General features: G+C 40.9%; 1 protein-coding gene across 1 annotated transcript in view; it reads right to left on the reverse strand.

Moving 5' to 3' along the window:
* The window catches only part of DMD (dystrophin), a 2,144,806-nt gene that overhangs the window by 1,102,671 nt on the left and 1,015,692 nt on the right, over nt 1-26,443 (reverse strand). Inside the window, exons 30-34 of the mRNA XM_054973282.1 lie at nt 19,641-19,751; nt 16,825-16,998; nt 16,572-16,727; nt 12,688-12,858; nt 2,542-2,721 (exon numbers count right to left, since the gene is read on the reverse strand). Coding sequence (XP_054829257.1) covers nt 2,542-2,721; nt 12,688-12,858; nt 16,572-16,727; nt 16,825-16,998; nt 19,641-19,751 — 792 coding nt within the window. The remainder of the gene's footprint in view (nt 1-2,541; nt 2,722-12,687; nt 12,859-16,571; nt 16,728-16,824; nt 16,999-19,640; nt 19,752-26,443) is intronic.

Here is a 26,443-nt window from a genome sequence, read left to right on the forward strand (position 1 = left end):
CAAGGTCTCAGCCGCCAGATTTAAGTGAAGAGGCCCCTCACATGTTTAATTCTACACACTCATTTGCACATATATAGGATTCCTTTTTTCTGCCATCAGCAGGTTAATAGAAATGTGTGTGTGTGGTAATATACAACACAGATTCTCTGTCTAGATCCTCTTCTGTTTCTCTTACTCCTTGATATAGTAGAAGTCTTGAACACTATGGATATTAAAGTAATTCAGAACCAGGCAGGAATTTCTGTGCCTTCCCTTTACACTTCACTAAGTATAAGTCAAGTTAGGCTTTTCTATGAACAAGCTACTATAATATCCATTTCAGAAAAAGAACATTTAACTTTACATGTATATGAAGTCTTTGTTTCCAAAAAGGTAAAATATGCAGCAGAGCAAAAATTGTTTAATAAAATCTGAGATAAAAGAAATTCAAATCCTTATCTTTGGTCTAAAACTTAACCCCTATCATAGTGAATTATGGGGTCATCAAAATAATCTTAAAGACTCCCAGTTCCTTTTTCTGGATCTTATGTCTCCCTTTCCCTGCCAATCTGGCAGGGAAAAATTAAAGTTTCTTTCCTTTCTTGAAATTAATCCAGTTCTCCCTCTAAAAGAAGTTCATGGTCTTTCTTTCTCTCACAAAAAGAGATTCCATTGTTTCACCACTGACACCCTTCCTATCTTAGCAAAAATGACCATTCAGCTCCTAAGAAATTCCTTGAAGTCTTTATTGGTTGCATTAATGTCTCAGAGCTCCAGGAAAGGGTCTTTGTTGTTTGGGCTGTTTCTGTCAACAAATGAATTGATGTCTTGCTACCTTGGTAGACTAGAAGTTTGATAGAAAAACTTGATCTGCGACTTTTAGTTTAACCTCTGAACATTCACAAAGTGTAAATTCAGTATTTACCTTTGCAATGTTGTAATTTTTTTTTTGCAGCTGCTTAGGGTAGTATGTTATTTCAACACAGGAAGTAGGAATATTTTCATTATGCTTTCCCCCTACTCTGTGGTAGCTACAAGGAGAGGGGGAAGGCATCAATGATCCACAACTCTTTTTTTTGCAGTTCACAGGATCATACTAATACGTTTTAACAAATGTGTCTATACTTAAAACTCCTCCCAAACTGATCACAAATGTTTTGACAAATTATCCACACGTCTTTAATAAATGAGTATTGTAGTGGTTAAAACCATTGGTTATAATCAGAAGTTATGAACGTACTCAGAGAACTTAGGAAAATCACCAATTTTGTGGACCTCTAAGGCGTGTTAACCTGTTATTCATTCTGTGAGCTGTCACAATCACAAATTAACATGGTTGTCTGAAAGTATACATCTTGACACATAATGAATTTCAGTGTGCCTCTGCAAACACACAATTCCTTCATTTTGAGTTGATGTGCAAGATTTTAGCATATACCAAATCTTGTGCAGGATGCCACTCTTCACATAGCCACATGGCCACTCCATGGTAGTTGTAGGCAGCACCTCTAGGTAAGGTAAGGTGAAGTAGTTTTCACTCTTATCTCTAAATACACAGGTGGCTGTCATTTTCACAATCTCTAGATGCATGGATGGGAGGGAAGGCAGCACAGTCTAGCATGATTTCATCAGATCTCAGAAGCTAAACAGGGTTGATACTTGGATGGGGGGCCACCAAAGAAGACTCTGTAGAGGAAGGTAATGGCAAACTATCTCTGCTTTTCACTTGCCTTTAAATATCCCTTCTGGGGTTGCAACAAGTTGGTTGTGACTTGATGGTACACACGTACTTGCATACCTCTGCATGTATAATAGGCCCATCTTTCAGAGCTTTTAAAATTATAATTGAGATAATGTAGATAACATATATATATAGAACTTTTAGTCTACAGAATGTGATATCTTTCACATTCTGCTGAAAGCAGTTTAAAGTTCAAGGAGAAAGAAAGAACAAGACTGAGAACATGGAAGAGAAAGTCAGAAATAGCCTTGAGGAACTATGGGCAAATCCCACACCATTCCTGTAGGGGAAACTAAGGCCTGCTATAGACTCCTGTAATAAGTGTCTATTTGCTTTTAATGTGTTCTCGTTTGTATTAATAAGTACAACAAATTATAACTATACCAGCATACAACCGGTAGGTAAAGGTAGTCCCCTGTGCGCACCGAGTCATTACTGACTCATGGGGAGATGCCACATCACGACATTTTCTTGGCAGACTTTTTATGGAGTGGTTTGCCATTGCCTTCCCCAGTCATCTACACTTTACCCCCAGGAAACTGGGTACTCATTTTACCCACCTCAGAAGGATGGGAGGCTGAGTCAACCTTGAGCCGGCTATTTGAAACCGGCTTCCACCAGGATCAAACTCAGGTCATGAGCAGAGCTTGGACTGCAGTACTGCAGCTTACCACTCTGTACAATGGTGCAAAGTGGTAATTATAACTATTATAACTAGACCAGCATACAACATTTTCTCTCTAAATTCAGTCATGATGCTGCAGGGTTTTTCATCACTCAGGGTGGTAAACAGTGTACAACAAACAAAATTAAATTCTTACCAGCAACAAGTTAAACCATTCTTCAGCACGTGAAGTAACTGCTATCCAGTTGCTTCTTAGAAGGCTTAGTTTATCATTCACTAAGCTCTCCTTCCCTTTAAGCACATTCTTCAGCCCCTCTCCTAAATCAGTAATGTTTTTCAATTGAAGCTGACGTTTCTCTATCTCTTTCTGTGTTGCCTATGGAAAGCATACAGGGTATGATTAATAAAGAAGAAGATCTTGGAAGAATGAGCAATTATGAATTCAAATGTCTATGTTACATCATAACATCATTATAAATAGACTGGAAAAGACCTAGTATTTTCAACATATAAGTGCATGAGAAACTGAAAGAGAAATTTACACTGATCCTTTAGAAAGTCATTTATTAGTTAAATTTATTTATCATTAAATCTAATCAAAGGACTAATGATTCACCAACATTTCCCTGTTTAATTATCTTTTCTTACAGTGCTTAGGTTTAAAAAAAAAATGTAAAATCCTATTAGAAAAATTTAATAACAACTGCTATTTAAGATCCCATTAACAATTGTGTTTAAAAAGCCTCCTCATTTTTTTGTTTTATAAAAGGATGATGAAAGTACAGTTATCACAAGAGATGGGCATGAACTAGGAAAAAAAAGAACCACGAGGTTCATGATTTGTCGCATTTCACCAACTACGAACTTTCATGAACCTGCCCTGGTTCGCGAACCAGTTCGTTTAGTTTGTGAAAACATCACTTCCGTATCAGCAAATCGTCACTTCTGGGTCAGCAGAAGGTCATTTCTGGGTCAGCAGAAGGTCTGCATAAAGCCCATCCTCCATCACCTAGGAAACTGATTGATCAGTGCCAGGCTGTCTGCAGTGACGAACCAAAAAATGAACCAAACAAACCGGCCGAAAGTTCATGGTGGTTCATCAGAAATAAGCTCTGATAAACTGCTGGTTCACGAACCACAAACCAGCCCAGTTCATGCCAAACTTTGGTTTGTATTTCAGTTCGTGCCCATCTCTCATTACCACATTTTCCAATGAAAACTATAGGAACAAAATTTTAACCTGGGTTTCTGTACTATCCTCAGTTCTCTCACTCAGTCTAACTACTTCACGGGGCTCTTGTGAACATAGGGTGAGATCTCATGTCTCCCAAGAAGCTAAAGCACTTGAAGTAAGCAAAGAAAGCTGATAAATGCAATGTTACAAATGCCTTAAACTGCAGTTCATGTTCTATCATTCAGTTCCATTTAACTATCACAATCCAACAATTAACATGCTGGATTTTCTGTCTTTCAGCTTACATGTATACACACACAAACACAAACAAGGGCTTAGTGGCATAGAAGCCAAAAGGCTAGGCCAAGTGTTGTGGCTAGTGACTCTCAGGTACATCTTCCTCTATCTTGGGACACAACAGCTGAGGGGGATGGAACCCTTTTCAGGGCTGTTTTGGCCTCCAAGACCATCCCAGCTTCCCCACATGGCTTAGCAATATTTTTGTGGTTGCTCAGCAACCTACAAAATTGCCACTGCAAGCTAGCTCCATTTTGTAGAACATAGGTAAAGGCTGGTCCTAAGGTCAGCAATGAAATGTCTTGGCAGATTTTATCACTGATCTCGAGTAGCAATTTTCATCCCATGTAGTCTTTCTATGTTCTCAGAGGACCACTAATGACTGCTGAACTGAATGTAGTAAGCATCATTATCTTAAACTAGTAATCAAAATTTCTTGTTATAATAGTTCTCTGCTATAATCTGTACAGTATGAGCTCTGATCATTAAAAGGCAGGTGATTGGACTGTACTTTGGTAGGCTAGCAAGCATATTGCAGTTGATTCGTACATTTCTCATGTGTGTGAAATTTTAATGAAATAAATAATGAAAGATGGCCGGGTAGTTTAAATACAACTTGTTTCCCATATAGTCAACAAAGTACAAACACACACATCACACAGACACACAGAATTTTATTGTTTATGATCATAATAGTGAGATTATAAAATAACAATAATAAAAATAAAAAGAGCAAGTGCAAAACAAATACTTAAGTATTTCTCCTTTCCCATTGGAACAGGAGCTGATAGTTTACAATTGATTTATGAATGCAATGGAAAGCAAGGCAGCCTGTAGGAAAACATGAAGTAATTAATCATGCTGGAAGGAGAAGAAAGGACTGAAAATTTAAAATGAAGATAGTCATGGGAAGCATAAATTGTGTTTTGTACACATAAGACATTATGGTGTTATAACTGTTTTTTAAAAGTTTATAAAAAAACACAAAGGAAATTTGAAAAAAAACGTGGACCCCCCCATATTGGAATGGAACTACAACAAATAACAACTGAATGAATACATCAGGGCATTTCCAGACAATTTTAGGATAGTGTTAAAGCAACCCATATGTGAATGCAAGCTAGCTTTCTTATACATATAACTTATTTTGACTAAACTTCAAGGTTTTATGAAGTTTTTAGAAAGGTTACAAATACTTTTCATTGTATGTTCTGTAAAGTGCATATTTATTCTTACAGAAAGTAGAAGTGTATGTCTCCTCTCCCCCTTAGCTTTAAAATAAAATTACAAAAATAGCTAATGCTTAGTTTTCAAATTTTTGCAATGGGAACAATGTAGTATAAATTTATGAATCTCCGAAGGATTCAGAAATAAAGATTGAGACCAAGTTCAGAAAACTGGGTCTAAAACCTATATGTGTAGCTGGCAAGGAGAAAGCTTGTGTTTTACTGTGGACTTTGCTTTGGGATTCACTTGCTTTGACAATAAAACAAAGAATATCCTCTGGAGATTTAAATTGTCTCAGCTCAAAGGGTCGTCAGATGATGGGAAAACTCGAGTCAAGTTACTTTTTCAAAATACAAAAACCAAACAAATTCAAACAAAGGCAACGAAGCAGCTGAGAACCAAAACAAAGAGGGCACAGCAGGTGGAAGTGAGTCTTTGGGTGTCGATCCAGGCTGGATGGCAGAAACTGAACCTGTGGCAGTGGCCGTGGACCCAGTGGTGGATGGTAAGTCTTCTATGCAGCAGGGTGGTGGATGGCCATAGGGACCCTGGGGTCAGGCCACTGCCCCAGTGTCCTCATCTCTGACGCACCCATTGAGTGTGCAGTAAAGCACCATGCAAAGTCAAAGCACTTACGGGGCAGTGCCAGCTTGGAGTAATCAGGTGGTGGGGGGACACTATGCTACTGCTGACCCAAGTGCACTGGCACAGATGGGTACAGCTAGTTGGCAGGGTTTTGATGGTCAGACACTGCCCGGCCCATCCTCTGCTTGGCCCGGTTATGCTCCCCCTTGGAGCCCCCCTTTTGCAATGACTCCTTATGGCTTGGTTCCATATTGGGCACTTCCATTTGGAGACACAGCCCTACCCTTGGGTGAGCATCTTACTCAAGCTACTAGGGACAAGAATTTAAAAGGAGAGTTTGTCGACATCTTCTCCCTTCTCTATAGGGAACTGGAGAAGAAAGATAAAGACGACCTTGATGATAGGGACAAGGAGTGGCTGAAACAGTGCCAGGTCGATCATACCTGGGCCAATTGATTTCCAGGGTTCCTCATTTATGCAAAAGTAATTGTTAGGGTGCAGCCATGGAGGGCTGCATCTCTTTTCCAGTACCTTGACATAATATACAATGGGTACACTGGCTTCGTTGGTGCTACGTGGATGCAGTACGATGAAGAATTCCAGATGAGGACGGCAATGAACCCTGCTTTGCCATGGGATAAGATTCTCCAGCAGCTTTGGCTGCAGGTGATGGCCCTTGCAAAGGCTAATCTTACAGACCGCTCTGACAATGGCTATTTAGTTCAGCGGTCCTCTTCTACTCCCAGTACCCGCGGGTTCACAGGGCAGCTGGTTCAGCCATGGCTGTTGTGCTGGGACTTCGCTTATCAGGGAACGTGCTCAAGGAAACCAAGCAGGTTCAAGCACGAATGCCCAATGTGTGGGGGCTGCCACTCCTTTAACTTCTGTCCTAAGTGCTATAGAGGAGGCTGGGGCAAGCAGGGGGAGGGGGGCGGAGATAACTCCCATCAGCAAGCTGGTAAAGGGTCCCAGCCCAATAAAGCTGAAGACACTTAAGTGCTTCTTGGATAGTTACCCTAAGCGGGAAGACACTTTGTTTTTGTTCAATGGGTTTAAATTTGGTTTCTGGATCCCATTTCATGGCCCCAGGGCTGGTATGGAAGGAATCTTTAGGGGAAAGACTGTTAAGGAGTGTGCCAAGGGTCGGGTGTTGGGCCCCTTTGTGGCCCCACCAGTCCCATGTTTGCGGGTCTCCCCCTTGGGTGTGGTGCCAAAAAAGGCAGTGGGCGAGTTCCGGCTGATACACCACCTTTCTTACCCCAGGGGTAGATCAGTTAATGATGCTATCCCTGACCTTTGCTCAGTGCAGTACATGTCTTTTGATCAGGCAGTCAAGGTTGTCAGGTGTTGTGGACAGGGCGCTGAGATGGCCAAATGCGACATTAAATCAGCATTTTGCCTTCTCCCGATTCATCCCGAGGATTTTGAGCTGTTGGGTTTCTCTTTTGAAGGCCATTTTTACATGGACAGAGCATTACCCATGGGAAGCTCGATTTCCTGTGAGGTCTTTGAAAGCTTCAGCTCTTTCCTTGAATGGGCATTGTGTCACTGGCTTCACTGTTGGGACACCGTTCATTATCTGGATGATTACCTTTTTGTGGGGCCTTCTGGAACTGGCCAATGCGCCCGGCTCTTGGAGGGCTTTGTTACTCTAGCTGCACAATTGGGGGTCCCCTTGGCTCATGAAAAAACTGAGGGCCCTGCCATTGCCCTCACTTTTCTAGGCATTGAACTGGACACTGTCCATCAAACCTCCAGGTTGCCACTGGAAAAGCTAGCTGTCCTCAAGGCACAGATTGCCTCATTTAAAGAGCGGCAAAGTGTATCTCTGACAGTTACAGCAGCTTGTAGGCCACTTAAACTTTGTTTGCAGAGTGGTGGCTCCTGGTCGGGCTTTCTTAAGGCGTCTCTGTGATGCCATGGGCAAACTAAGGCTTCCCCATCATAGGCTCAGGATAGATGCTGGGATCAGGGAGGACCTTACAGTTTGGGAGGAGTTTTTACAGGCATTTAATGGCGTTTCCTTTTGGAGGGACGATCTTTTGCTGGAAGCAGAGTTGCAGGTGCACTCTGATGCCTCTGGCTCTCTCGGATTTGGGGTGTTTTTTTGAGGATACTGGTGTGCCGAGCAGTGGCCAGCTGATTGGATTGAGCTGGGCCTCAGTCGGGATCTCACTTTCCTTGAATTTTTCCCTATCCTAGTTGCGGTATTCCTGTGGGGTCGGGACCTTGCCAATCACACCATTCACTTAGAGGTAAGGGAGTTCACACGGTGAACAACTTTACCTCTAAGTCACGAAGGCTCATGAGGCTAGTTAGAGCTTTCACTCTTCGCTGCTTGAAATAGAACATTGTGTTCATGGCCAAGCATGTCCCAGGATTGGATAATAAGGTGGTGGATGCTTTGTCTCACCTACAGATGGAGCGATTTCATCAGCTTGCCCCAGAGGCCGACCTAATGCCCACCCCGATCCCACAGGAACTATGGCAGCTTGGAAGATTGAAGCCTACAGGGGCATCCAGCTAGCCATTGCCCCCAGCACACAGAGGTCCTATGATTGTGCGGTGAGGCAGTTTTTGGGGTTTAGGGATGAGCAGGGTCTGCGACAGATATGACCACTCCTGGTTGATCACCTTATGTAGCTTTGCATTCAACTGAGGGCTAGGGGCTTAGCAGTAAAATCAATTAGGGGACAGCTGGCGGCATTAGCATTCACCAGCAAAGCCCGCAAGTTTGCGGAAAACAATGGGGATTTCTGCCTTAGGAAGATGCTAGAGGGTTGGTCCTGAGAGGCAGCCAGACCAAAAGATGATAGCGAGCCTATGATCCTGGACGTCCTAAGTGGCCTTAGTGTGGTATGGGGATCAGTGTGCTGCTCTGGTTACGCAGCAGTTCTATTTCATGCAGCTGCACTGACAGCCTTTTTTGGAGCTCTTAGAATAAGTGAATTGGTGGCCCACTTCATTAAGGATGAGTCTGGGAGGGCCTTAATGGCCTCGGACATAAAGGTAATGGGGGATAAGGTCACTTTAAGGATTAGGCGTTCCAAGATGGATCAGTTACAGCAGGGGTCTGTTATTCAGCTAGGTCCTTGTGCAGACATAGAGTTGTGCCTAGTCTTGGCTCTGAAGCAATATATTGCACTTCAGGGGGACGATGGGGGGTTATTGTTTCATCACATTGACAGAGCCCCCTTGACTAAATCCCAGTTCCAGACAGTTACTGGATGGGCTCTGACAAAATTGGGTCCAGAGAATGTTAAATTTGGCACCCATTCCTTTAGGATTGGGCAGCCTCAACAGCTGCGGCCATGGGCTACCCTAGTCAGGTTATCCAGCGGGTGGGCTGGTGGATGTCCAAGGTTTATTGGTCATACATTTGCCTTCTGGGCGCTGGGAACCTCAACTGACTTTTCTTTTTTAAGTGCTGTGTTTCGTCATAGAAGGCTGCAGATCCTTATATGCGGACACAGCGTGGTTTTTTGGGCAGCCCACAAAGCCAAGAGGATGGCCATCGGATCCCAGCTTGGGTTAAGCGAGTGGGCCACAGTTGAGTGGCAGGGCCACTGGGGCTTTGCTGTTTGAGTGGAGGAGTGGTCCTCCGCTGCCTTTGCTGTTTGAAGGGAGGAGTGGTCCTCTGCCTGACATATTGGTCATTCACCTGGGAGGTAATGACCTTGGGCTTACAAAGGGTAAGGCCCTTACTTTGCAGGCGCAGGCTGACTTGCAATGGATTAGCAAGCAGTGGCCTGGTCTTACTCATTTGGTCAGAGATACTTCAGCGCCGGGTATGGTGTGACGCTTTGGACACCAAAGGGATAGAGAGGGCTAGGCACAGGGCTAATAGGTCCCTCCAGTTAGCTTTGGGGAATGGGTTGGGCATTTATGTTCCCCATCTCAGGATTAAGGCCCATTTGGCCGACCTCTACCGAGGTGATGGGGTCCACCTTTCGGTGGCTGGCAACAACATATTTTTAGATGACCTGAGGCAAGGGCTGTGTCTTACATTAAGTCACCTGTGGGCCTGAGCAGAGTCTCGGCCTTAGCGTTGGCAGGATTTAGTTGGGGGATGTTAGTGGGATGGTGAGTACCCTTGGCACATCCCCATTGGTGGGGATATTAGGGGCCTCTCAGGATCGGCTGGCATGCTTATGGCGGCCAGTTGAGAGGGCAGGCTGCCTGGTGAGATACCCTGGACAAGTCCTTCCCACATGCTCCACCGAGTGGGTGCTTAGAGCTTTAAGGGAGAAACCATCTGCCAAGCTGGCTGGATCCCAGCCATGCATTTGGATGGCTTGCATCTGGGGCAGTGGGTCTCACCCAGACAGGTCAAGGCAGGGTCCAAGGTAGTGACCCCAGGGCTTGACCTGTACCGCTGGTTAGGCCCTTGCCAGGTTTTGAGTTGTTGCAGTTCATGTTGTTGCCAAAGTAAAAAGTGGTCCTTTATTACCCATGCCTTGTGTCTGCCTCTTTATTCCGACTGGGGGGGGGCAAAACCCCAAGACCTCTATATTATGTTGCACCTCATGAGTATTCTCTTCTAAAACAATTTTTTTGTAACTCATAACATAAAGAGCTTTGCACTATGAAACTCTGAAAGGAATCTTATGTATTTAAAGATACACAACAGAGTCCAAGATAAGGGGCGTATACATTAATTTATCAGCAATATAAATTATGTTTACAAAATCAGTTACCTCATTTGTGTATTTTAAGTTTGAATACTCTAAAAGTATGATCCTAAGCAGAATTACACCTTTCTAAGCCCATTGACTTCCATGGACTTAGAACCAAGCTAGAAGTAACAGTTTCCTTGGGTTTATACTCGTGTCTGCTGACAACAGTTTTAATTGATTTGTAGTTTTTAACACAGCTGCAAGGCTCCTGTCTAGAACAGGTGCACAGTGGAGAAACCCTAAGTGCACCAGCTTGCTGGTCTGGCCAGCTTGCCTGTAGGTATGGCTTTGCCACCACCATCGCTTTCCTCCTGCACTTGCCTCCTTTTACAGGAGGAAGACCGTATTATAAACCCAACCAGTGAGTCTGTGCCCCACTACACCCACTGAATGAGTTCAAGGTGCAAGAGATGGCCAGGCTGTTTGGTGGCAATTCTCACTTTGTCTAAAAGTGAACAGATTTTGTATTATGAGCTGCCTTGAGCCTCCCCCTCCCTGCATGCAGATTTGGCACTAGGCTGGGAAAGGGGAGGCAGGGTAGACAGTGCACATCCAACTAGGATACAAGTGCCATGGTGATGGGCAGCTGGGTTGCCGTTTTCTTCCTGCGAAAGGAGGCTAGAGCAGGAGGAAAGCAGTGGTGGCAGCACATGGAGAGCTGAGGGGCAATCCCTCTCCTCTTCCCACCCACTTGCCATGCAATGGTGGTGGCAAGGCTATGCCTCCAGGCATGCTGGCCAAACAGCAAGCAAGTGCACCTAGAGCTGCCCTGCTGCATGCCTGTTTTAGAGGGGGTGGCCTCGTGGCTCTGTTTTAAAACTACAAATCCATTTAAAATGAAGTCAGCAGACATGGGTATAAACCCAAGGAAGCTGTCACTCGTAGCTTAGCCTTCAGAAAGATGTAAAATTGCTTATAATTTCACTGCCAATCTTGTATTCCTCACACTGCGGCACTCGACTTAATTTTTAACACAGAGCTATCTTCAAAAACAACAGCCCTTGCCCCCATGCTGAATTATCACAATGTAACATTTAAGCATATTTATCTGTTACATGATGTCATTTCATAATGTTTTGCATCTGCTCCACATCTTGGGCTGCTGCTGTCAGAGTAACAACATAGGCAAGTCTGCCTAAATGTTACAGGGAAAGCCAGAAGAAATAGCTTTGGGTAGCATACCTTTGGAGAACATCCTCCCTGAGGATAAAAATGAATGACCAAGAACCATATGGTAAATGATCCTATAACTTTTGAGAGAGATGTTTATCTGTAGACTAATTATTCCATATTACTATTACCTCCATTCAAAGCTACTTATAAATGTGGGGAATTGAATGTGATACACAGATAACAATATGGCAGTATGTTACAGATTACTGCTTTTCTATGTTCTTACAATAACCATGAAATAATTTTTAAACTGTGGTTCCCTGAAGTCTGTTTTCATTCTGAAAGAAGGAAATAAAGCAAGAAAAGGACATGATGAGAGAAAAGGATTCATTTTTTAATGAGAATGCCAGAACTTCTACATTATTTCTGCTTGTGCATATTACAGATCTAAACCTGATGTTATTTTCAGTGCCATTATGGTCGCTTGCATTGTCAGAAATAGAATCAGGCAGAAAAACAGGATATTAGCAGGAGACATCAGTGAATGTGATCCTCTTTAAGGAACGTAGTGCCTTCTGTTCCTTTCAATCAAATACATGTAAACAATGAAGAAAAGTGCACCTTCCTCTTCAATAACTTCCATAGAAGTAGTTAATATAGCTGTTTATGCTGACGTTCGAATGCAGCTTTATATATCTATTTCAGTACTACAGTACATTTTTAGGGGTAGTTCTGTGTGAATTGAAGTGTGAACATGCTAGCAGTTCTTAGGTGGTTGACTTATAAACATTGATGTAGTAAAATCTAATGGATTAACTAGTATAAAATGATTAATCATGGAGCAGATTAGGTGCTATTAGGTCAATATATTAAATTTTTAATTTAAGCCTGAGAAAGGAAAGGAAAACTGTGAAGAGCAAACAAATCCATTCTAAATGGAGAATATAAAAAGGTAGTTAGGATTTTATTGTTGTCTCCCCAATCTTGAACTTTTATGGGGTTCTAAAATTGTGATGTGGCACATAAATCCCACCCTGATGCATAATTTAAAGGTAATATAATTCTGGATTATAAAATTTTCTTGTCAAAACATGTTTCTCAGTATGTCACAAAATGATTAAACTTTATTGAGAGTAAAATATGTTAATAAAGTTTTTAATAGTGTAAACTATATGATGTTTACAATTCTAGGGAAAGAGTTGTTGTGACAGTGAGGTAACTCCAGGAAAACATATGTGAGTTTACAAGAGAGGAAAATATATATTATTACCTTGCTCCAGGCGACTTCAGCATCTAAATTGATGGGCATGCCTTCTACCGCTGATCTCTTTGTCAGTTCCAAATCTGTCACTGCCAGCCATTCTCTTAGAGTATTCATTTCCTTTCTCAGCTTCCGAGATAATTTCAAACATTTCTCTAGTTCTTGCTTTTTTTCTGTCACCTGCAGTGGAAGAAAAGAAAAGATTTTGATAACCTAAACTTCAAAATGTTTCACCACCAAATGTGCTACTCTGACTCATATCCCTTGCCTTGCCATCACACCAGCTGTAATTTTCCTATTCCGATTACTTGCTAAATGACTCTACTATCAACTCATCATATACAGGCCATATATCTTCTCTTTTAAAACTACAGTTGCCAAACTTCAACAAGATATCAAGAACCAACACTGAAACATTTGCCATATTTGATAAACATTAGACTCATCATTACCTTATTAAATATTAGAATCTATCGTTTAACAGCTTCAATGTCAGTTACTTGTTATTCAACCAAATACTGAGTAGCATAGATGAATTACACCTTTGAATTTTCAAAGTTAGCTTCAACTATACATTAATGAAGAATAGACATATCCTCTGACTTTGTGCATGTTTAATTATGCTTCAGTCACATTTTACTGTTACCTACTGTTCTGAATTCTCAGTGGTAGCATTTTTAAAAACAAGTCTCATCATCATTGGGAAAGGCCTGCTTGTGACTGAGCAAAATGAGTGTGGACAGATAGGAAAATTGCTCATTGCCTTTGTATTATAGGGGCTTGGTGACTGGTCCTAACACCTTGTAACAATATACCAACACTGGCTTGATTTCATAAACAAAGTTGGGCTTAAGTGACTGAGTGGGTATGAACACTGCACAATCCCCGTAATTGTTCAGGGTATCCAAAATAGTTCAGCAACTGGGATTGGTTAACAGCCACAGAACGGAAGGAGTCAACCTATGTTCTTTGCCATCTTCTTCCAGGAAGAACAGAGGCTTGGGCATTTCAGTTTCTGCCAGCAAAGAGGCTGGCTGCTTATGCCTCTAACAACAAGCTCTGGAATTTATTAGCTGAGCAAATGCTACATACTGTTTTTATTCAATTCCATGAACAGCTCTTATCTCTCTGCCTTCTCCAACAGAAAGCACAAAAATGATCAATCAAGGCTGAAGAGAAGCAGTCAAAAGAAAATTTCTTGGAACATAAATCATGAATTATAATGAATTTGACCAATCTAGCTGCTATTTAAATTATATGGTTGTCACTTGAATTTTCCTTCAATTAAATTTCAAATTGCATTGTGTCTCAATGAGACAAAGGCTATGCAGAAACTGATCAAAAAGAATGAGCATGAAATGCTTATAATGTCTGTCATCCTTTAACGGTTTGAAGTAGATATTGGAAATGTGGCCTGGCAATCTGGTATGATACTGGAATTTCTTGCCGATGTTTGCTCTTTAAAACTTCTGAGAAATATTTGCACTTACTAGTCCATTTGTGTTTTTAGAAACCTTATGAAAGCTCAAATATTATATAATGTGAAGACCTCAGTAAATAGGCAGCCTGAACAAATGCAAAAATAAGATCCACAGATTTTAGTGGAGTGTTACTTATTCCCAAATAAGTGGGAACAGGATTGTAGCTTTACAGTGAAATCATAAGCAGAGTTACTCCAGTAACTCTGGATTTCAATTGGCTTAGACGGGAGTAGCTCTTCTTAAGATTTCATTGTTAACATACAAGAAAAAGAAGCAACAGTTATTTTGAAAAGTAATACTGTAACAACAATAACAATCACTACACCTTTTGTTCATTCCCTCTCTAGCTAGTATTCAACAAACTTGTAAATCTCTGCCACATCAATTAGCAACAATGTTAAAACATATTCAAAAGGATTATACAGGAAAAAAATTGATGCAGTTTTCACTATACACTGAATTAAAACCCAACTGATTTCTCCATATTTTTTCATACATGCAAGAGAATGCTTTCCTTGAAAACTGTTACAATGCAATCCAGAGTTACTCTTTTCTAAGCCAATAGGAGCTTCATAGCATTAATGCTATGGATTCAGTTTGCTCTGGTCCTACATCTGTGTAGATGGTGTTGGCAGAGTATTTACATAACAATAGTCACGTGAACTAATTAAAGAGTAAAGAAAGTTTATGTAGGAACTAACATATTTAATAGTAAAGTGGAGAGAGAGAGAGAGACTTCTAGATATCTAGCTGAGAGAGGTTCTGAGAAGAAGCAGGATATTATCCTGAAGGTATCAATTTGGAGACAAGGAAATGTTACTCAATAGAAAGATACTGACCTCATGTTCCTATTTGACTAGCCCTTGCTGCCCCCTGTAGGGTCTTCTCTTTCTCTTTGTCCACCAGACATTGCTTCTTTCAACAGATGGGACACAAGACATTACTGGTGGGGTTAAGGGGTCTCAGACAATTAGGGAATGGCAACAAGAAGCTATTTGCTTGCCTGTGCCTTCCCTCCAGCAGGCATTTTGTCATGTTAAGTGAGAGAGTGAGGAGCTTCTGAGGAGCGTGGTTGTCTATGGCTTGTGCTTGGACGTGGTTTGGTGGGGGGTGTTGTGAATTGTTCAAGAGGAACAGAAAAGTGACTAGAGTGGTCTCAGTAGAGTATGGTAGTTGCGCCTGCCATTCTAGGAGCCGTGTTCTCCTTTGCTCAAAACAATAGCAATATGGGATATGAAGGAAGGTCCTCTTATGGATTAATAAATTGGTTAAACAACAGGAAGCAAAGAGCTAGAAGAAATGGGCAGTTCCCACAATGGAGGAAGTAAGCAGTGGGATCCCACAAGGGTTTAATTTAATAATTTAATAATTAAATTATTATTTAATAATTTAATAATTTGATGAATTTAAATCATTTAATTAAATTAAATAATTTAATTATTTAATTTATTCATAAATGATTTAGAATGGGGGTGAGCAGTGCAGTGGCCAAGTTTGCAGATGACACAAAACTATTCAGTATGGTGAAAACCAAAACCAAACCAAAACTAAGCTTCAAATCTACTACCACTCGGTACTTAATTAATTCTTGTATCTTTTGCTTTTTGGATAAAGGAGCTTTCCTAATTATAAAATGACTCCTTTCATATTTAATTTTTAAGATTAAGAACATACAAAATTATGTGGGTAGGTACAATTTAAATTTTATGTTTTGTTGCATTAAAAAGTATTAAAATGTATTAAAATAATTCCAAGGCTGGCTGTATGGATTCATGGACAAAAGTTATATTCTTTCACCCTAACTTTTAATTTTAACATTATAAAAGAAAATCAGGAAATACTGCCATCTTAAGGTCTTTCTTTTTTGCACAGTTACTATGTTTGTCATCTCTGTCAAAATAGCTAATACTTGCTAAAACTGTGTCACATGGTTCTTGTCTGCAGTTTTTAGAAAAAATAATGGTGGGCAGACTACATCAGAAAGGTTGGTATGTGGGCTGGTGGGGAGATGCTGCTTAATCATCTGTCATTCTAAGCTACTGTTTTCCAGCTGAAATCACCCAATCAACGAGGTTTTTCACCTATAAGTGAAGAGAATCAGAAGTTTCTATCTGTTCGTATATATGTAGTGGAGTAGTCCTCCAATTAAAAACAAATAATAGATGAATGAAATCAAAGTCCAGTTGCCAGTTTTTGTGAAGGGATGCAGTATGTTTCATATAAGATTCAAACTTAAATGAAAAAGAATAGAAAATAATAGAAAAAGAACATTATCTGAATATTTTATTGAGGCACTCTTAATAGCCATATAATGCAGTAGATGTTTTCACTTTTAAGGCAGGAAACAAAAACAGGACTAATTTGATAAAAGAGATGCAACCATTTGTTAGCACTGAAAACTAAACAACACACCTTGGCACCCAGATCATTGTACTGCAATTTCAAAGCTGTCAGTCTTTCATCCAATTCCTTTGGGTTCTCAGTTTGCTGCTTCTGAACAATCTGACGGCCAGTTTTTATTACTGTTTCCACTTCAGATTTCACTTCACTAAGAGTTTTATACAATTTCTAGGCAAAGCAGAAAAGAAAAAATATTTAAGCAGAAGAAGGCAGACTAGTCTGAGAGATCATGTTATGCATAACATTTCCTGCTGCAAATACTGACCATACAGTGATCCAGCTGTGACTGCACTGCTTCCTGCTCAACACTTCTCTGGTCCAACTTTGGCACTTGCAATTTTACCTCATCTAAAATCCTTTTACATTCCTGTAAGCGCTGCTCAAAATTGGCTGGCTTCTGGAACAAACGAAACTTTATGGAGACATCTTGTAGTTTTTTCTGAAAAGACAATATGACACAGCTGAATGAAAAGTATGCACCATGAGCCACACTTTGCTTCAGTATGTTTACTAATAAATGCAAGTTCTCACATGGTTTTCTGAAACCTTTCAAATGGTATACAGAGCAATATTGTTTTTACATACTTGGGAAGGTATTGGGTGTGCCCTTGACTATCATTTTGAGATTATGCACAAGGCCACTGTACAGGGCTAACCTTTTGACTTAGGATCTCATACCAAACCTTTTAAACATAAGTAATTGCAAGGTTAACTGAATGTAAGGCCTGTCAGACTCTGCCTCAGGTCTCAGAGTGACAAGTGGTGGCAGATACCCAGTGAATGCAGGTGGGCAACACTACTGGAGCAAGCAAAAATCAAATGGACTTCAGGAAGGCTGGATAGGCAGGAATTTCCATTTATAATTCCCCCTGCATTTCCAGAGGGGCCTGTAACAACCTTATTTGTAAATAAACACACTTAATAATAAATACATACTTAATTTGTAAATACACACTCAGTAACAGAGCTGTTAATAAGCTCAACAAGAGAAGCCCAGACTATGGCATGACAGGATTTCAGTAGCCAGGATGGGCAGATATCCAATCAGCAGGAAGTGGCCTTCACAATTCCCATAGTCCTGTTGACATCTATTGAAGAAACTATCCCTATAGACTTGACCAGATTCATTACTAGGTGCAGGGAAATTTTGATATTACTTTTTGGAACAAGTGACTCCGAAGCCATAGAGAAAAACTGCTTTATATATTTATTTCAGTTAGCTATGTGACATGGGAAAGGTGATTGTTGCTCAAGAAAACAAGTTTAAAGAGCCTTCTCACTGGACTAGTTTCATAGTTCTTTGAATTTTGGACAAAATATGTATTGTTTATTACTAAAGAATGTTAATGAATGATTAAAATATATATAGTTTCCCCCCAGTTTTTTAATTTGCACTGTGAAGAGTGTATTTCTGAATTCCTGACATGATCTGGCTTGTCATAGGGATATTTTGATTTGATTTTGATTTGATTTATTGATTTTATATTCTGCCCTCCCCACAAGCAGGCTCAGGGCAGGTTACAACATCAGAAACATCAATAACACATAAATACTTAAAACAACAATATAATACTACAAAATACATTATTAACAATAAAGTACAAGTCCACAAAGGACCTCAGACAGAGTTTCCAGAACAGACAATTACATTCACGAATTACTGTGGGGGAGACACAGCAATCTAATCAGAACAGCAAAAGTGAAGCAGACCAGGCAAGAGGCCAGCAGGGTAGTTTACTAGCTCCTCAACCACAGCCATAGGCCTGGTGGAACATCTCCATTTTACAGGCCCAGTGGAACTGTAATAAGTCCCACAGGGCAACTGAGAAAGTATTCCACCAGGCTGGCACCAGAGCCCCCTGTGGGAGCTGTACATTTTGAAAATTTACATGCAGTGTGAAAAGTTTTATAAATACAATTGATAATAAACAATATACTCTTAATAAATGTACATGTAGTTCCTTCCAGTCATGTTATATATGTTGGCAAAACATCAGGGAAACTTAGAATACAAATTGCTGAACATAAAAGCAACATTCATCTCAAAAACACAGGTGCTCCTCTGGTCCAAAATCTCTTAAAGCTCAATCATTGTCCCACAGACTTCACATTTTGAGCTATATTTAGATTAGATCACTATAATGTCAGAATGTTACCGGGAAAAGAAGCAGAGTGGATTTTGAGACCGAAAGCTCTAGTTCTTGACAGGTTAATTTAAAGTTCAGAGTTATTACTGCTCAAATGAGATAAAAACTGTTTTGTTTGATTCTCTCTTCTCTGAAGCCTAGCAGCTGTGGGAACATTCTGGCAATGTTATTATCCTGGTTAGCTATAATCAACTTTGTTTATGTGTATTTGTGAAATTCCAATAATATACATTCTATAGCATGATCTATAATGATAATACCTAGGAGGAAATGCATAATGATCCACGCAATGTATACATTTTTTTTCATTGCACCAATCACTTCTCCTTTTCTTGTTCTGCTTACTGATGTGGCCTTCTCTTTGGGACTTGTGCAAGAGATTTCATAAACTCTTACACAAGCAGAAGAATATCTTTGCATTTAGTTTCACTTTTATTATGGAATGGACTAGAAAGAGGCATAAAAATACTTCCACAAGTGAAAGACTCCTTCCACATGCGGAAGGGCATATTTTGACCCAGCCTATTGTATTGTACATTACCATTCCACAGGGGAAACAGAACATTTATTCAGTGCAAGGACTCTTGCTCCACCATTACAGAGAGGTCTTCCATCAGTGGCCTGTGCCATAGGAAGATTCCTCATATTGGATGAAGGAATTGTCATTAGCTAAACAGAGTGCTATGATCCTTCCAGCTTTTTAATTTTCTTAAAACTTTTCTAAACTCCCTGAGTAACTATAGCACCTTAGATATATTATTTAACAAAACCTGCCCTTTGTTCTGCCCAACTATAAACATGCTATAAATATTACAAGAAAATGGGATGGAGGAGGGCTTTGAGGTAAGATAGTTGTTTTATTTGTTAACTATTGTTTGGTATTTTAAAGAAGAGATTTAAAGAGTATATGTAAAAGGAAGCTGAATTTACAAACCTGTGCAATATCGATTTGGGAGAATATTCTTTTGGCAACATCTTTACCCCGGTTCCGTTTTTTCATTTCTTCCAAGCTAATCTCATGGCTTGTCAACTCTGATTGAATTTTCTGTGGAAAAAATACAGATATGTTTCAAACCAATATGAATGATTTTTTACAAGCAAATAAACAAAAGATTTTATATCTGGTGTCTGAAAGAGACCATATAAAATTACTGTGATGCAGCTGTGTTCCACTTTGCTTTACTCTTCATATTATTTAACAATGATTATTTGAACCTTATACCAAGGTATAACTTTGTTCCCGTGGCAACATATTCTGAGGATGTGAAAACGTAAATTACACATAGACACATACAACAGAACTCCTTTTCTTGTTAGAAAAAGAAGCAGAAAAATTACATTTTTTTTCATAGCGTAAGTAGCACATGGAAAATTACCAAACGTGAAAAAACATATATTTGAGAACTACTACACTTGAGCATTGGAGTTTATTTATTAATTCCAAAAGGGACTGTTTAGTTATCAGCTTGTTTTATATCATTTTTGTTTTTTTTATTGGTTTTTTTTTTGCTTCATTTTCATGAGTCTATCAGGTTAATGTTTTCCATTGGATTCAATGGAAGACATCTCCCCTTTTTGGGTCTATAGTTTTATGATTTTCCATCCAAACTGGACAAACTCAGGGAGATCATAGCACTCTCCTAGGACATATCCCCCCACTCCAAATTTCAGATAGGTAGAATAAAGGTTTCCCTATTTTTGAGGCAATGAAAGGCACCCATGTTTAACATTAAAGCCTATGGCAGAACTGACAGGAAAAATGCTAAACTTAGTAACATAGACAGTGTTCAGTGAGGAAATATGACAATGCAGCCAACGTGCTTGAAGGACAGTAGCACAAGGTAGAGACAGACTAACAAGGCAAGGGAATTTGTTGGCAGAAGGAGGGCAAGGCAGGCTGCAGCAGGAGAACCTTGAGGTAGATTTGCTTGGAGAATGGAAACGGTTGGAACAGCAGCAGGCGAGCAGAGAACACAGATTACAATGGGGAAATTTGGCACAACAGGGCAGGCATTGGGCAGAAAGTGGAATGCCAGGTCCCATCCCATATCCTTCAGGACTGGAATTCCTCACATGTGTATGTAATCCTAGTGGCTACAGCATGAAAGCCCCGAGCTTCTCTCTCCCCCACTCCTTAGGAAATACAGCTTATTAGGAAAACATTCAGCAACAAACCGAGAGGCACCTCCAGTACCAAGAAGCCAACAACCCGGTGGAAAAGCCCACAACTGGAGGGACAATCAATAACACAAAACCAGTAAATATAATTTAAAGTGTATTCAAGTGAAAAAGTGACCAATGCAGCGAATAAATACTTGAAACCTACTAATAAATACTTATAAATATATAAAACTTCAGTAATAACATATTATGAATTATTGCATAAATGTCACTCAATAGTGGTGTCGACCAAATCCAGAAGATTCAAAACAGTCTCTTGAAAATATAGTTAACTAATCTCTTTTCTCTTTTGCAGATATAGATGCTGAAAGAGGATGCTCTAAACAAGGTTGAAGTTCTACAGGTATGTATTCCAAATATATCAAAACTCTAATTGTGTGTGCTCTTTATATTTCAAGGTGAAGACCATCTAGATGCGGGAAGGATCTGAAGGACTATCCTGCCCAACAAGTGGATGACTAGAAATTCCAACTCCTTTCATAAAATATACATCCTCAGGGGCCAGAAGAATCGGTCCACCAGTATACAAGATACACTTTAATAACACTTGATGTTGCAATTGCAACACTTAATGCATTCCTTCGGTGTGCCACAAAGAATTGGCCAATGCCAATGGCGATCCTTCCTCCATCTAGACAGTCTTCACCTGGAAATATAAAAAGAATGCATAATTCACTTGAATACATTTTAAATTATATTTACTGGTATTGTGTTATTGATTATCCCTCCAGTTGTGAGCTTTCCTACCCGGTTGTTGGCTTATTAGGAAGACATTGGCTGCCTCATAAAAGTGAAAGCAATAAAGTCAGAGAGAGGCAAGACTACGATAATGAAAAAAAGATAAAAACAACAGAAAATCATTGTGTTTGTTTCATTTTCATATTAATGATGATTATTATGAAATATGCAATTTTCATAATTATTGTAATCAATAATGAAAGAAACTTACGAGTTTAATTTTTGCTTTGACTTAGTCTCTGTCTCTCTTTGGAGACAGGTTATCCAGGACCCTTTTGACTATTTAAAGGGGTTTTTTTTCCTATATAATATACAGGGATCATTTCATAGAAAAAGAGCTGCAGGAACTCACTAGCATTACTCATTAGCATATGTCACACCCCATGACCAGGCTGAAATGGCTGGGATTCGGCTACTGCCAGAGGGGGGAGTGTTCCCCTACCTAGCAGTGGCCTGATCAGGGCCGTTTTGGCCCCAATCCATGACGAAAGGGGCCCAAAATGGCTCAAAATGGCCATTTTGGGCATGTTTTGGCCTGGATCAGGTCCAAAACAGCCCAGATTGGGTTGGTGCTGGGCAGAGGAAGGATTTCCCGCCAGGCACCAACCCAATCCTGGTGGTTTTGGCCCTGATCCTGGACGAAACGGGCCCCAAATAGCCAAAAATGGGGCCAGGATAAGGGCTGAAACAGCCCAGACTAAGTCAGTGCCATACAGGGGAGCATTCCCCCGCCCAGCACCAACCTGATCCTGGTGGTTCCGGAAAAGGGGGTCAAAATGACCAAAAATTGCCATTTTGGGTCTGGATCAGCCAGGATTGGGGCCTAAACAGCTGTGACCGGGTCGGTGCCAGGTGGAGAAGGCTTCCCCCACCAAGCACTGACCCGATCTGGATGGTTTCAGCCTCAATCCTGGCCAAAATGGTCCAAAAATGGCCATTTGGGGCTTGTGCTGGAATCAGGGCCAAAATAGCCTGGAACAGGTTGGTTCCAGGTGGGGCAGGCTTCTCTCTCCCAGCACGGACCCGATCCAGATGGCTTCAGCTCCAATCCAGGGCAAAATGGGCCCAAAATGTCCAAAAATTGCCATTTTGGGCCCATTTTTGCCTGGATTGGGGCCTAAACAGCCAGGATCGGGTCGGTGCTGGGTGCGGGAGGTTTCCCACTCCTGGCACCAATCTGATCTGGACAGTTTTGGCCCTTAACTGGGATGTTTTGGCCACTATCCCAACTGAAATTTGCCCAAAATGGCTGAAAATGGCCATTTTGGGCCCATTTTGGCCCAGATCAGGGCCTTAATGGCCAAGATTGGGTTGGTGCCGGGCAGGGGAGCTAAATGCTTGCACCCATAAACTACACTAGAAAAATCCTTCTAACTTAATTTTGCTTGTATTTTCAACCTTCCTCTCCACAGTGATTTCTAGCAACTGTTTTAAAACTACAATTTCCAGGAAACATGGCATCACTCGACACTTGAAGAACATATGCCAGATGTCTTGTGTAGAGAGACTCTAAGTGTGTTTGATGAAACAGGAAAAATACAGCGTGGTGAAGTCAAAGAACCCAAAGAGGAATCATGCATGCCAGACCAACTGATATGCATGCCTTAGGCATTCCGGCTGGGGGGGAAAGAGGTGATAAAATTCACAAAGAATAGTAATGAAACAATTAAATTCCATGGCAGCACATTCCCCACCTGTAAAGTTTCTGTGTTGGGCAGGCACTTCAAAATGAAAACAGCTTCTTCTAAATGATTCTTAAACACATGGACATCATCCCCCCCACCCCCAGCCGCCCGCTGCCATAGGAATCTTGGTTTGAGGGAAACTGTATTTGTTTCTTGTGGGTAGCCATGTTGGTCTGTAGTAGAAGAGCAAGATGCAGATCCAGTAGCACCTTAAAGACTAACTAGATTTCAAAGGTATGCGCCTTCAAGAATCAAAGCTCCACAGAACCTCATACCCTGGAACTCTAATCAGTTTTTAAGGTGCTACTGGACCTGAAACTTGTATTTGTAGAATTTCCCTTGAAGGCAGCTGTTAAAAGGTGCCTCTGCCAGAAAAAAATTGGCCAACCTGGTTAACTGTAGTTGTTACTCTAAATTGCTTTGGAGGAAGGTAAAAATGGCAAATTAGGTTGTAATCCTTCCCTTTCCCAGATGATTTGCATAACTACAGTCACTCCTCTGGCTACCTATCAGTTTGTAATTTTCTTCGTAGATTAATCTTGTAGATTAATCTGTTTACATCCACAAAATTTTATTTATCTGATTTGGTAATCTTCCCTCATTTTATTGATAGTATCGAACATTTTTCAATTCCAAAGTTCATAGCTATATTTTGGTTAAGTATTTACATTGTATGCACCAGAAACTTGATATCCTCTTCAGATTTTCTGTACAATTTAAAGTAATCCATATATAGCAGATGAGATTTTTCCCTGCTCACTTGCAAGTCTCATATCCACAATGTGTTTTATTATATTGACAGATCAATGGACATATTGAAAAAGAAGACACCAACATGGATAATTAGCCTAGATTTAAAGATCAATAAAACAAAGTTGACTGAAGTTGAACCCTGTGAAGGTGGAAGTACTACACCTGGGCCATGGGCTGTCGGGTCTGAGAATCCAGTTCCCAGCTCTCAGTGGGGTGCTAATTGAGCCAGTGCCGACAGTAAGGAGTCTGGACATAATCCTGGATGCCTCCTTGTCAATGGAGGCCCAGGTCACAGTAGTTGCCAGGTCTGCATTTTTATGTCTGTATCGGGCCAGGCAGCTTGTTCCCTACCTGTTGGCCAGCAATCCAACAGCAGTGATCCACATAACAGTCACCTCCAGGCTGGATTACTCTAACTCGCTCTATGCTGGGCTGCCCTTGGGTCTGCCCAGCATACGATTGGTTACGATTGGTCCAGAATTCAGCTGCACATGTTTTGATCAGGAGTCCAGCTGTCCAGAACCAGCTGCACTGGCTTCCAGTGGAGTTTTGGATCAAGTTCAAGGTTCTGGTCTTAACCTTTAAAGCTCTTAGTGGACTGAGACCAATATACCTGCGGGATGTCTCTCATCTGCTCTGGTCAGCAGATAAACAACCACTGGTGATGTATTGTCGAAGGCCACTGGTGATCTTTGGTGATCCACTGGTGATCTTTGGCCCCAAGGAGGATTGCCTTGCCTCAACCAGAGTCAAGGCTTTTTCAGCCATGGCACTTACTTGGTGTAACTCTCTGTCCATGGAAGCCCAGTTTTAGCAGGATTTGTTATAATTTCGCTGAGCCTGTAAGACGGAGATGTTCTGCCAGGCTTGTGGTGGTTGACACAGGCAGATCCACCAACTGGCCTCCTGCCAGTGGGGGGCATGTGCTCCTGACCCTGTATTAATTAGTTCTTGGCCACCCTGTCCCACAGACCCTGAGGATGTCTAAGATGTGGAATGCAATGTGTACTGCTCTAAGATGTTTATGACATCATTTATATGATTGCTACCAGAGTTTTTATTATATATTTTTATTATATGTTTTATTATGTTGTTTACCTGCTCTGAGTCTGATTGCAGGTAGAGCAGACTATAAATCAAAGTAAATAAATAAATAAAATTTGGAAGGATGCAAATTGCTTGAAAAGTTTGAAAGATGGAAAAATAAAGAATGAAAGATGATGTTAGAAGAAAAATACTTGCTGAAGTTAAGAACAATTCTGGAAGCACTGGAGATACTGAAGCAGTAACTGCTGCTTTTTTACAACTGCTGTTGTAAAAAATATTTCCAAATAAGCCAATGAGAAAATGGTACATAATATTGTCAGCTAATAGAGTGGGAAAACGATGTGTTAGTTATCAGGCATGGAATATTTCAAGGTGATTTCCTGTCACCTTTATTGTTCGTCATTGCTATGATATCACTAATAATGATACTGAACAACAACAACAAGGAAGTAGGGATGTGTGCTTTGGGGTTGGGATCAAACACGATTCAGGATGTTTTGGCATTCCCGAATCAGCCTCAGCATTGCTGAAGCAATTTAGAAATGCTGAAGCAAAGCTTACCAAAGCATTTCAGAACACTTTGGTAAGCTTAGGGAGGCGTGGCAGCACTTTCCCCCCTTGCCGTTCCTTAAGAAACGTTGCTTACCATTCCTTAAGGAACAGCAAGAGAAAAAGTGCTGTCACAGTTTGCACCTTTTTTGGCTGATGGGTGGGAGGACGAGGGGGTTGGAGTGAGAGGCAGGAGGATGAGGAGAGAGGGGATCAGGAGAGGAAGAGGGGCAGTGATAAAGTGGCCAATCCCTGCAGCAGCAGCTCTTCTTCCCTGGTGATTCTTTGGGAGGAGAGTGTTTTTTTTAAATGCTGCAGGAGAAAACAAGGAGGGTTTCTAGGTGTCTGGGAGTGACATTTTGCAAGCAAAATGCACCAAATATTCCAGGGAACTAATCCTACCTGTCCTCTCAAGAACTCCCAAGTTTCAGGGAGATTGGACTTCAGGGAGCCATGTTATGCCCCCCAAATGGTGCCCCTGTCCACCTCCAATGTATGTTATTCCCTAGGGGGAAAACTAGGGGGGCTTTCTAGGTGGCTGGGGGTGGCATTTTGCAAGCAAAATTGACCTGGATCTGACTGGACCTGATAAATGCCAGACCTGACTGAGTGCACCTGGAGGAGACTAGTTTGAGAGTCACTAGACTCATAGGGGTATTTTTCCCTTTGGTGGGAGGAGGTTGTCTTAGTGGGTTGAGAGAAGCGGAAATTGTTATTAGTTTGCATTTTTAAATTTAATTTTTCTATTTAATTTTTGCTGCTTGCTTGCTGAATAGTTTTGCTG

The sequence above is a fragment of the Eublepharis macularius genome, chromosome 3 (assembly GCF_028583425.1).
Source record: "Eublepharis macularius isolate TG4126 chromosome 3, MPM_Emac_v1.0, whole genome shotgun sequence".
In the NCBI taxonomy this organism is placed as follows: domain Eukaryota; kingdom Metazoa; phylum Chordata; class Lepidosauria; order Squamata; family Eublepharidae; genus Eublepharis; species Eublepharis macularius.